The 12,053-nt window shown below is 50.3% G+C and overlaps 1 protein-coding gene across 2 annotated transcripts in view; it reads left to right on the forward strand.

Moving 5' to 3' along the window:
• Positions 1-12,053, forward strand: part of WDFY1 (WD repeat and FYVE domain containing 1) — a 75,113-nt gene that overhangs the window by 40,377 nt on the left and 22,683 nt on the right. For both annotated transcript variants that reach the window (XR_005778213.1, XM_040427992.1), the window contains exons 7-11: positions 6,454-6,580; positions 6,922-7,027; positions 7,191-7,292; positions 7,404-7,534; positions 11,779-11,887. Coding sequence is in view for 1 of the 2 variants with exons in the window: in XM_040427992.1 (XP_040283926.1) it covers positions 6,454-6,580; positions 6,922-7,027; positions 7,191-7,292; positions 7,404-7,534; positions 11,779-11,887 (575 nt within the window). In the remaining variant the exon portion in view is untranslated. The remainder of the gene's footprint in view (positions 1-6,453; positions 6,581-6,921; positions 7,028-7,190; positions 7,293-7,403; positions 7,535-11,778; positions 11,888-12,053) is intronic.

Raw genomic sequence — 12,053 nt, forward strand, 5'->3', positions numbered from 1 at the left:
TGCGGTGCCAGGAGCTGAAGGGGCGACCCCGCTGGATGGATTGAGGGCGAAGACAGCGTATGGTGAGACAGGCTGCTCCAGCCTCCCCTTCCTCCCTCCCACCGCTGCTACAGGCCTCCTGGGCTCCCATGGCCACTGTTACTACATGGCCACTGCTACATCGTGCGCCCACCCCTCCCCCCCCCCCCCCGGGCATATATCGGGACCGTTACCGGGCAGGGGAGTTTATCTGGGCAAGTCCTTGGCAGGGACGCTGCCTTCAGGGGACGGCTGCAGGAAAAAAGCAAGCCGTCTGCCACATCCAGGCGCGGAGGGGGCCGCTTTCTTGGCGTGAACGGCGCCATTTCAGGCCGGCACTTCATCATCCTTGGGGGTTAAAATCATTTTGCCGCGCGCGCGCGGCTCTGCTTCGGAGCGGCAGAGAGGGGGCGGAGCTTCCTACATGCGCTCCGCTACTTCCGGGTTCATCGCACAGTGCTGCGTGGAATCCTCTCTGCAGTGCGATCCGAAGCCGGTGCTGCTGCCTCTCCTCCACAGCCTCCTCAGTCTGTTCCCCTTACCGCTGCCGCTTGCATCATCCGGGTCTGGTAGGACTTTTAACCCCCTCCGTGCCACAGTACTGTCGCTTGGGTGTTATCCCCGTTCCTTTCCTTGGGGTCTCCCACTTTAAGTGCAACATCTTTGTTCCACCATGTCAGACCCTTCTGCAGCCGCCAAGCCTTGGTACCATGCCTGTACTGCTTGTAGGGAACCCTTTCCCCGGGGGCAGTCTGATCCGCACTGTACTGCATGCCGGGCTCCACCGCAGCCTCAGTCGCCCGCTGTGTCGCTCCCTGCTGCCTCTGACCCGCCTGACTGGGCTAGATCCCTGTCCCAGGCCGTGGAAAGCCTCACTCATGTCGTGGGCCGCCTAATAGACAGGCCACCTACCCCGCAGGACGCCTCTCTGATTGTCGCGCCCTCCGGGTCCACTGCTTCTGCCGCTGCAGCGGGTTCACTCTCTTTTAGTGACCCCTCCCGAGCTAGGCACTCTCAGAAGCGTATTAGAGTAGAGCGAGCCTCCTCCTCGGATGCCTCCCTCTCCCCGCCACGCGTGCGCACCCAGACGAGCCTCTCCTCTCCAAAGGATTCGCTCTCTGAAGGTGAATTGGCGGTTTCAGATTTGGAAATGGACTCGGCCCTGCCGTCCAAGCTAGCCTCAGCGATGGGTCAACTCATCTCTGATATTCGTGACACCTTTAAGGTGCAGGATGATCCCCCTAGCTCGGACGCAGCTAGCGTCTCATTTATCAGACCCAGGCAGGTCTCAAAAGTCTTTCCAATCCACTCTGATTTCTCCTCTGTGGTGTCTAAGGCTTGGGCTCGCCCGGACGCCCGTTTTGTCAACCCCAAGAAGCTGGACATTTGCTATCCTTTTCCAGCCGATGTCGTGGCCACATGGTCTTCCCCACCCAAGGTGGACCCCCCTGTGGCCCGGCTGTCAAAGAACACGGCCATCCCTGTTCCCGACGGGTCCTCTCTTCAGTCAGCGGAGGACCGTCGCATGGAGACCCTTTCTAAGGGCATTTTTGCTGCCTCCGGTTCTGCTCTCAGACCGGTTTTTGCCTCTGCTTGGGCAGGGAAAGCAATCTCTGCTTGGGGTGCGCAGCTGGAACAGGAGTTGGACTCGGACGTCCCCATCCAGGACCTGCGTTCCTTGGCCCAGCTTATTGTTCGGGCCGGGAATTTTGTTTGTGAGGCCTCCCTTGATGCGGGAGCCCTTATTGCACGCTCCTCCGCCCTGGCAGTTTCCGTCAGGAGGGAGCTCTGGCTGAAGGTTTGGAAAGCGGACGCTGCCTCCAAACGTTCCTTGGCGGGGCTACCGTTTGCGGGTTCCCGCCTTTTCGGGGTCCGCCTAGACGAACTTATTTCGGAGGCCACGGGTGGTAAAAGCACCCATCTTCCTCAACCCCAAGCCAGGGGCGCCCCCCGCGGACGCCCTGGTGCGTCTCGTTTTCGGGCCTCCCGCAGGGCCTCTGGGGCTCCCACCACAGCTGCCGCTTCGGCTCCTCCCCAGGACAAGCATAGGAAGCCGTTTTTTCGGGCGCAGCCCTCCTGGCGCAAGCCGCAGGCTGCCCGCACACCCGCAGCAAAGCAATCCTCTGCCTGAAGGCGCGCCCCGGCTCCTCCTTTTCAGGGACGTCTGGTTGGCTCACGTCTCCGACGCCTGGGCCCTCGAAATTGTGTGCTCCGGATACAAAATCGAATTTGCATCCTTCCCTCCAGATCGGTTCTTTCGCTCCCGCCCGCCACGGGACCCGAAACGCGCGGTTGCGTTCTCCGCGGCCGTTCAAGCCTTACTGGACAGGGGGGTGATTACCCCCGTTCCTCTAGAGGAAAGGTTCCAAGGGTTCTACTCGAACCTCTTTGTAGTTCCCAAGAAGGGAGGTTCCGTGCGGCCCATTTTGGACCTCAAAAAGCTCAACCGTTTTCTCCTCCTTCGGCGGTTTCGGATGGAGTCCCTCCGTTCCGCGGTGGCTTCCCTGGAGCAGGGAGATTTCATGTCTTCCATCGATATACAGGATGCCTACCTCCATGTTCCGGTAGCCCGGTGTCACCATCGCTTCCTCCGATTCGCCGTGGGGGACCTCCACTTCCAGTTTGTCGCCCTTCCCTTTGGGCTGGCAACAGCCCCCCGGGTGTTCACCAAGGTCCTGGCCCCGGTTTTGGCCTTACTCCGTTCCAGGGGTGTTTTTCTGCTACCGTACTTGGACGATATCCTCATCAAGGCTCCGTCCCTTTCTCAAGCGGTTGCCAGCGTGGATCTCACTCTAGAGACTCTGACGAGGTTCGGTTGGGTCATCAACTTCCCCAAGTCCTCCCTTCCCCCCTCCAGACAACTGGTCTTCCTGGGAATGCTTTTAGACACGGGAGCGGCGGAAGTACGTCTTCCCTCGGAAAAACGTCTGATCCTCCGTGGGGCGGTTCGGGGTCTCCTTCTCCACCGTCGACCGTCCTTCCGCTTCTGCATGCGGGTCTTGGGGCAGATGGTTGCCTGCTTCGAGGCGATCCCGTTTGCGCAGTTTAACTCCCGCCCTCTCCAACGGGCGATCCTCTCCTCCTGGGACAAATCGCCGCAGTCTCTGGATCATCCCTTCCATCTATCGCCTCCGGTGAGGTCATCTCTCCGCTGGTGGTTACAGTCCCCTCTTCTGGGCAGGTCTTTTCTGCCACTCAACTGGTTGGTGGTTACAACCGATGCCAGTCTCTTGGGCTGGGGAGGCGTGTTTCCTCCCCGATCCGTCCAGGGCATTTGGTCTCCATTGGAGTCCAAACTCTCGATCAATGTCCTGGAGCTGAGAGCGGCCCTTTTGTCTCTACGACACTGGACTCATCTGTTGAAGGGTCATCCAGTTCGTGTACAATCGGACAACGCCACGGCTGTGGCGTACATAAACCACCAGGGGGGCACTCGCAGCGCTGCTGCAATGAGGGAGGTCTCCAGCATTCTCCGTTGGGCGGAAGCCCACGTCCCGGCCCTATCGGCAATTTTTATTCCAGGGGTGGACAATTGGGCGGCGGACTTCCTCAGTCGCACCACTGTCGACCCCGGCGAGTGGTCTCTTCACCCGGAGGTATTCGAGGCCATTTGCCTTCGTTGGGGCATACCGGACGTGGACCTCATGGCCTCCAAGTTCAATCACAAGGTCCCCGCCTATCTGTCCAGGGCCAGGGATCCCATACATATTCCCTCCCATCCCACTCCTGCCCAAGGTCCTTCGGAAGATCGCGGCGGAAGGCGTCTCGGTGATTCTGGTCGCTCCGGACTGGCCCCGCCGGTCTTGGTATGCCGACCTCATGCTGCTCCTGGCAGACGCGCCCTGGCCGCTGCCCGCCAGGGTAGATCTTCTCTCTCAGGGACCGATCTTCCACCCGCGTTTAAGGTCCCTACGTTTGACGGCGTGGTTGTTGAGACCACCGTCCTGACACGTAGGGGTTTTTCTGCGGACGTCGTCCGCACCATGATCCGCGCCCGTAAGCCGTCCTCTTCTAGGATCTATTATAGGACCTGGAGGACCTATTTGGGGTTCTGTGCCGATCTGGGGACTCCTCCGCTCCGCTTTTCTCTCCCCACCGTTTTGTCCTTCCTGCAGAGCGGACTTGCCCAAGGTCTGGGTCTTAGTTCTTTGAAGGGTCAGGTGTCTGCGCTGTCCATTTTGTTTCAGCGCCCACTGGCCCTCCTTGGTCCTGTCAAGACCTTCCTTCAGGGCGTGGCTCACGCGGTTCCCCCGTACCGGCCTCCGGTACCGCCCTGGGACCTGAACCTGGTTCTCTCAGCGCTCCAGGCTTCTCCTTTCGAGCCTCTGCGGACGGTTTCCTTGCGACTTCTGTCCTGCAAGGTTATTTTCCTTGTAGCCGTCACCTCTCTTCGGAGGGTGTCCGAATTGGCTGCACTCTCCTGTCTGGAACCTTTCCTAGTGTTCCACCAGGACAAGGTAGTTCTTCGTCCGGTCCCTTCCTTCCTTCCTAAGGTGGTCTCCGCCTTTCATCTGAACGAGGACATCGTTCTCCCCTCTTTGTGTCCTTCCCCTTCCCACCCTAGGGAGAGGGAGCTTCATCGCCTGGACGTTGTCAGGGCGCTCAAGGTTTACCTGGAGGTAACCAGCTCTTTCAGGCGTACTGACTCGCTCTTTGTGGTTCCGGAGGGGTCGCACAGAGGGTTGGCGGCATCCAAAGTTGCTATCGCCCGTTTTGTCAAGATGGCTGTTAATGAGGCTTATCTCGCCAAGGGCAAGGTTCCGCCCCTCGGTGTTACCGCTCATTCCACTAGAGCGGTCGGGGCTTCCTGGGCTCAGAGAAATCGGGCTTCTACGGAGCAGATTTGCAAGGCGGCCACTTGGTCCTCCTTGCACACCTTCACCAAGTTCTACAGGGTGCATACTCATGCGTCGGCTGACGCTGCTTTAGGCCGTCTGGTGTTGCAGGCGGCAGTTGATTGATGCCTCCGGTGTTGGTCTAGTTTGTTCTGGTCCCTCCCTTCTGGGACTGCTCTGGAACGTCCCATGGTTTCCTGTGTCCCCCAAGGAATATGGGCGAGAAAAGGAGACTTTTGTATTACTTACCAGTAAAGTCTCTTTCTCGCTCTTCCTTGGGGGACACAGCACCCGCCCTTCATTTGGGTTTACAGTTGTGGTTCCGGCTTGGTTGCCCCCGTTGGGGCTTGACGGTTCTTTGTTCCGGTTGGTGGTTATCTTTCACTACTTGGACACGCAACTGGCAGTCTCTTCTCCAGGCTGAAGGGTATAGCTGATGGAGGAGGGGCTTACAGCTTTCACTTAGTGTCACGCCTCCTAGGGAGCAGAGCTATACCCATGGTTTCCTGTGTCCCCCAAGGAAGAGCGAGAAAGAGACTTTACTGGTAAGTAATACAAAAGTCTCCTTTTTTATTGTTTTTCAAAAGTATATGACATACAGTAAATTAAAACCAAGATTATCATGCATAATGAAACTCATTACACTGATTGAATAGCATCACGTGTAAAACATAGCCAGGGTGCATGATAAAACATACCCTAACCCCTCCCTCGAAAATTATTCTATTCTGTATGTTTTATAAGTTTGGCTGCATCCATGTGTAATTGCATTTATTGTTTCAGTTCGGTATAGTTAGTAAGCCGACCACAAGCCCAGCATTGGGAATACTACATAATGTAGAAGAGTATTTTTTTGCTGCCCCACATGAAAAGTCTTGCATGGTTATTCTAACATAATCCTAAATTAGGCTACTTTCACATCTGCGTCTGGTGCGGATCCGTCTTGTATCTGCACAGACGGATCCGCACCGATAATGCAAACGCTTGTATCAGTTTGCATTATTCTTAAAAAAAAAAAAAGTCTAAGTCAAAACTGATCCGTCCCCATTGACTTACATTGCAAGTCAGGAAGGATCCATTTGTCTCTGTATCGTCAGGCGGACACCAAAACGCTGCAAGCTGCCTCCAGAGCGGAATACAGGTGCAACGGAGCCAAACTGATGCATTCTGAGCGGATCCTTATCCATTCAGAATGCATTGGGGCTGAACTGATCCGTTTTGGGCCGCTTGTGAGAGCCTTGAAACGGATCTCGCAAGCGGACCTAGAAACCCCAGTGTGAAAGTAGCCTTACCTGCCAAGCAGAATTATCCGACTGAGGATATCGTTACGGATTTGGGATCCGTGAAAATCCTGTTTGTTGAAAACTATTTGTTTAGGACCTTTTACATATTCTGTGTTAACCAGGGGTATGTTACTATTATAGGGCATTTCCCACATGCAATTTCAGTCAATTACTTCATATCTGTTTTTATGCTCTGCTTCCCCAAATTTTTCTTGTCTACAGACATGGGCAGGTTGATCGTGGGGTTTACAGACTCGGTGCTTATTGACTGCATATCCCAACACCATCACACTAGTGAATCTACTTTGTCTTTTTAGGCAGCATCTCCTGCCTTTATTGGGACCCTGTTCAGCGGTATCTGTTTTCGGGTTCATCTGATCACAGCATTATCTTGTGGGACATTGGAGGGAGGCAAGGACGAACACTGATCCTTCAAGGACACCAGTAAGAATTTCACAATTCACTGCTTTGTCATGACTGGCGTATTACTGCTCCGAGAAAGTGTTTGAACACTGTTTGCTGTCAGGAAGCCAAGCACTCGCCGTAATTGAGTTCAGTGTCCACTTTGAAGATGTTGAATGACTCACTGACTCGTGCATTTTGCCACGCTTGACTGGATCACTTTAAAAGAGCAAAGGCTGGATGAAGCATGTAGACAACAGCCATCATCGACCGTAGCACATTCTATAGTATTGGGAAGACGCTTGTGCGCTTCATTCCACTAATACTGTAGATGTACTGGATGCAGGTTATGGGGTAAATAATATGTCTCCTCTATATTTTAGTGATAAGGTACAAGGTCTGTGCTATCTTCAGCTCTCCCGGCAGCTGGTCTCATGTTCAGTCGATGGAGGAATATGTGTTTGGAATATGGATATTGAAAGAGAAGAGGTAACGGAACAATTCAGTGCTGGACTCTTTTATGCATCTGTTGTCTTCATGTCTATGTAAAGAAAAGTAGCCTATTCTGGGAACGAATATGGTGCCATACAGAAGCACTTTATGGCAGAAAGGTATGGTCTTCCTGGAATAACATCTCCCATGTTTTCTGTAGGCTCCTCAGTGGTTAGAAAGTGACTCCTGCCAGAAGTGTGCCCAGCCCTTTTTTTGGAACATAAGGCAGATGTGGGACACACGGACTCTGGGGTTACGCCAGGTAAGATGACAGAAAGGAGGATCGCTCTGATTTATATCTGTACTTTTGCTCAAAGTGCTTGTGTCATACTTGACCTGATGAAGCTTTGTCCTCCTCCCTATGTCTGTTTAGCATCACTGCAGGAAATGTGGTCAGGCAGTCTGTGCGAAGTGCAGCTCCAAGAGATCCAGCTACCCCATTATGGGCTTTGAGTTCCAGGTGCGGGTCTGTGACTCCTGCTATGAGAGCATAAAAGACGAGGAGTGAGTATCATGAAAACCTGTTTTCTCATATCATCAATATAGAAATGTGGTTAACCCTGTGGTGGATAATGCTGGGGCCAGTGATAGGCTGCAGCAGTCATGTGTGGTATACAGGCAAGTCATCAAATGTTTTCGGAAGACCCATAGAAATGTATAAAGTGTACGCCCAAGCACAGCCACCACTCTATTCACTTCTATGGATCTGCCGGAGGTAGCCGAGCTAGCACTCTATTTTTAGCAGTTCCATAGAAATAATGGAGGACGTTTGCGCGTGCGCGGCTGTTCTCTGCTTGCTCCAGGGGCCTCTTTCTGGAGATAGATATCTCGATATCTTGACGTTTAGAGGCATATTCTAGAGATATGTCACCAGTTTCTAAAATGAGACAACCCCTTTAAGCATAATAAGCAAAAGTATAAAATGGAGTTGATTACTCCTCCACAGATCCAGAAAAGGAATCTTCCATAGGCTGCAATAGTAGCATGCACCTTCATCTGATGGCTGGAGGAGATGGATATGGTGTTGGGGAAGGGTCTTGTCAACCTTGATTATACAGATTTTTAGATGGCCATAATATGAGTGCATTGTAGCATCTGTATAATGGACATAACTCAGTGATCTGCCGCAAGTCTAGACAATCTAACTTTGGTTTAGTACAGCTACGGAGGTTAAGGGTATTGTGATAAAACTAGTCTTCTGACTGGGTAACTGCCTTTTAGGAGTTAGGATGCAAAAAACCTACTATATCATGATCGTTTAGGCAATCATGATGATGTCATGCACTACCTAAGTCCAGAACGCACGATCCCTCTCTCAAACAGAGCGAGATTCCGGCAAGGGAGACACTCGCGTGAAAGAGCCCTGATTTGAACCCTACAGCTACTAGCCAATGCTATCCCCATGTAGCAGCCTTAAAGGGAATGTGTCATCAGAAAATAACTTATTGTTTAAATCACATTTTTATGTTTAATCATGTTCAGGAAATAGAATTAATAAATCTGCAATCGAAAAATTAGTAAAAAAAAAAAGATGTGTTGCTATCTGGTTTTAAATAGCAGATAACATTTTTGGTGAGACCTTTCCTTTAACCACCTCCCGACCGCCTAACGCAGGGGTGCGTCCTGCGGGCGGCCGGGTTATTCCTCCTTGCCGCATCTACACGTCATCTCGCGAGACGCGAGATGACGCGCATATTCGGCCCGCACATGCGCAGTGCGGGTCGGCAAAAGGCGCAGAAGAAGTTGGTCACCAGCCTGCCAGCCAATGATCATCGCTGGCAGGTTGGTGACTTTTAAAATAACGAACCACCAGCCATATAACACATTATATTTATAAATATAATGTGTTTAAATGGCTTCAGTGCTCTCTGCTGGGTCCTTTTCGTCGGTTGGTCCCAGCAGAGAGCACAGATCAGTGAGTACACCAAGCACTACATATTTAGCCCCAGATCATCCCCCCCATCACCCCAATTAACCCCTTGATCACCTCTGTCAATCACTAGTGAAAGGGAAAAAAGTGATCAGTGTAAACTGTCACTTTTTTCCCCCCACCAGTATTGACTGTTAGGTTTAGATTAGTTTAGGCCCCTTTGGTAGGTAGTTAGTGTCGGTTAGCGCCCACCGCACCGCAGTCACTGATTCGCTGATTAGCGTATTGCTAATCAGCATTTGTACATTTATAGTATCTGTAAGTGATCAGAACTGATCACAGTCAGATCTATAATAGTATTAGTGTCACCTTAGCTCGCCCTCCACCCAAAACGCAGTGTTTGCCCGATCAGTTGCCCACACGTGTGTTCACCCACGCCCGCCCCGCTGCAGTGACAAAAATTATATATCTTTTTTTATCACTGCACAATCACTACACAAGCGCTGCGGTGATAAAAAATATCAAAACAGATTTTTTTTTTTTATCAATGGCAGCGGCTTCCTTTACTTCGCTAGCCTCCCATTTGTAAGACAGGCTTGCTTTTTTTCTTGGGTAGTCTCAGGGAATACCCCCTAAATTTAGTTGACCAAATGGCAAGGAAGGGGTATTCTTCTGAAGAGGCCTACAGGCTTCTGACCTAGTCGGATGAGGAATGGGAACCCTCATCTGACGAATCCAGTGGGTCAGAATATGAACCTGTAGAAAGCAGTGGCAGTCTGACCCAAAGTTCGGACGAGGAGGTTGAGATCCCTGATACCACCAGGCGTACCCGGCCTTGTGTTGCTAGACCACAGGTTGCGCAGGATCCGCTTCAAGGGCAGCAGAGTGGGGCTGGCGCTGTCGGATTATGTGGTGAGGCATACACCAGCAACGCAGCCCATCCTGGACCTAGTACCAGCACTGCCGTAGAACATGGTGAAGTGGCGAGCACCAGAAGGGCAGTTGAAGCTGGTACGGTGGCACGTGCAGTAGTTCCCCTGTCGCAGCCACCGCACAGACAGTCCCGTAGAGCCCCTAGAGTCCCTGAGGTGCTGGCAAACCCTGATTGGCAGCCCCCATCTTCAGCCGCACCTGTAGTTCCCCCTTTCACCGCCCAGTCTGGAGTTCGGGTTGAGACAGCTCAGATCGGATCGGCACTGGGGTTTTTTGAGCTGTTCTTCACTGCGGAGCTCTTTGACTTAGTCCTGGCAGAAACAAATCGGTATGCCACTCAATTTATAGCCGCCAACCCGGGAAGCTTTTATGCCCAGTCTTTCCGGTGGAAACCCGTCCAAGTTTCCGAACTTAAGACTTTTCTGGGCCTTCTCCTCAACATGGGCCTGACAAAAAAGCATGAATTGCGGTCATATTGGTCCACGAACCCAATTCATCACATGCCCATGTTCTCTGCTGCCATGTCCAGGACACGATTTGAGACCATCCTGCATTTCCTGCACTTTAGTGATAACAGCACCTCTCGTCCCAGAGGCCACCCAGCTTTTGACCGGCTCCACAAAATTCGGCCCCTCATAGACCACTTTAACACCAAATTTGCAGATTTGTATACCCCTGAGCAAAACATCTGCATAGACGAGTCCCTGATACATTTTACATATACCTATACTGTGTGTGAGAAATATCTCTGTAAAATGACAGCGTTGTATAAAAAAATGGGAAAAGTTGTCTTTTACAGAGAGATTTATCTCACCCAGCATGGGTATATGTAAAAATACACCCCAAAACACATTGCCCTACTTCTCCTGAGTACGGCGATACCACATATGTGACACTTTTTTACAGCCTAGGTGCGCAAAGGGGCCCAAATTCCAATGAGTACCTTTACGATTTCACAGGGCATTTTTTACGCATTTGGATTCCAAACTACTTCTCACGCTTTAGGTCCCCTAAAATGCCTGGGCAGTATAACTACCCCACAAGTGACCCCATTTTGGAAAGAAGACACCCCAAGGTATTCCGTGAGGGGTATGGTGAGTTCATGTAAAATTTAATTTTTGGTCACAAGTTAGTGGAATATGAGACTTTGTAAGAAAAAAAAATATATATTCCATTTCCGCTAACTTGTGACAAAAAATAAAAACTTCCATGAACTCACTATGCCCATCAGCGAATACCTTAGTGTGTCTACTTTCCGAAATGGGGTCATTTGTGGGGTGTTTCTACTGTCTGGGCATTGTAGAACCTCAGGAAACATGACAGGTACTCAGAAAGTCAAAGTGCGTAAATACATTTTTTTGCACCATAGTTTGTAAACGCTATAACTTTTACCCAAACCAATAAATATACACTTATTGCATTTTTTTTTTATCAAAGACATGTAGAACAATAAATTTAGAGAAAAATTTATATAGAAATGTAGTTTTATTTGAAAAAATTTACAATAGAAATTGAAAAAATTTCATTTTTTTTGCAAAAATTTCGGTCAATTTTGATTTAATATAAAAAAAAGTTAAAATGTCAGCAGCAATGAAATACCACCAAATGAAAGCTATATTAGTGAGAAGAAAAATAGGTAAAATTAATTTGGGTGGTAAGTTGTATGACCGAGCAATAAACCGTGAAAGTAGTGTAGTGCAGAATTGTAAAAAGTGGTCTGGTCATTAAGGGTGTTTAAGCTAGGGGAGCTGAGGTGGTTAATAATTGCTGCTCGCCATAGATTCTTTGCCTAAATCCCAATGTTTTAATTGACTGATATAGCTGTATTTTAAGGGAATTGGAGGCATAGTTGTCAGCCAAACTGATGCGAATGTCAGCAGAAGCTATTCCATCATTCACGTGTCCACTAACAACAATCTTTTACCTCTGATTTTTATTTGTTTAGTCGAACATCGCTGGCCACATTCCATGAGGGTAAACACAACATCTGCTTTATGACTATGGATATTTCCAGGGGGCTTATGGTTACGTGTGGCACAGATCGGTTAGTCAAGGTATGTTGTTTTTTTTTTGTTTTGGTTTTTTTTGAGGCTTGAAAGTTTGTGAACCCTTCAGAATTTTCTGTATTTCTGCATAAATTTGACCTAAAACTACATCAGATTTTCACACAAGTCCTAAAAGTAGATAAAGATAACCAAATCAAACAAAATATTAGACTTG

Source organism: Bufo bufo, chromosome 4 (assembly GCF_905171765.1).
Source record: "Bufo bufo chromosome 4, aBufBuf1.1, whole genome shotgun sequence".
NCBI lineage: Eukaryota > Metazoa > Chordata > Amphibia > Anura > Bufonidae > Bufo > Bufo bufo.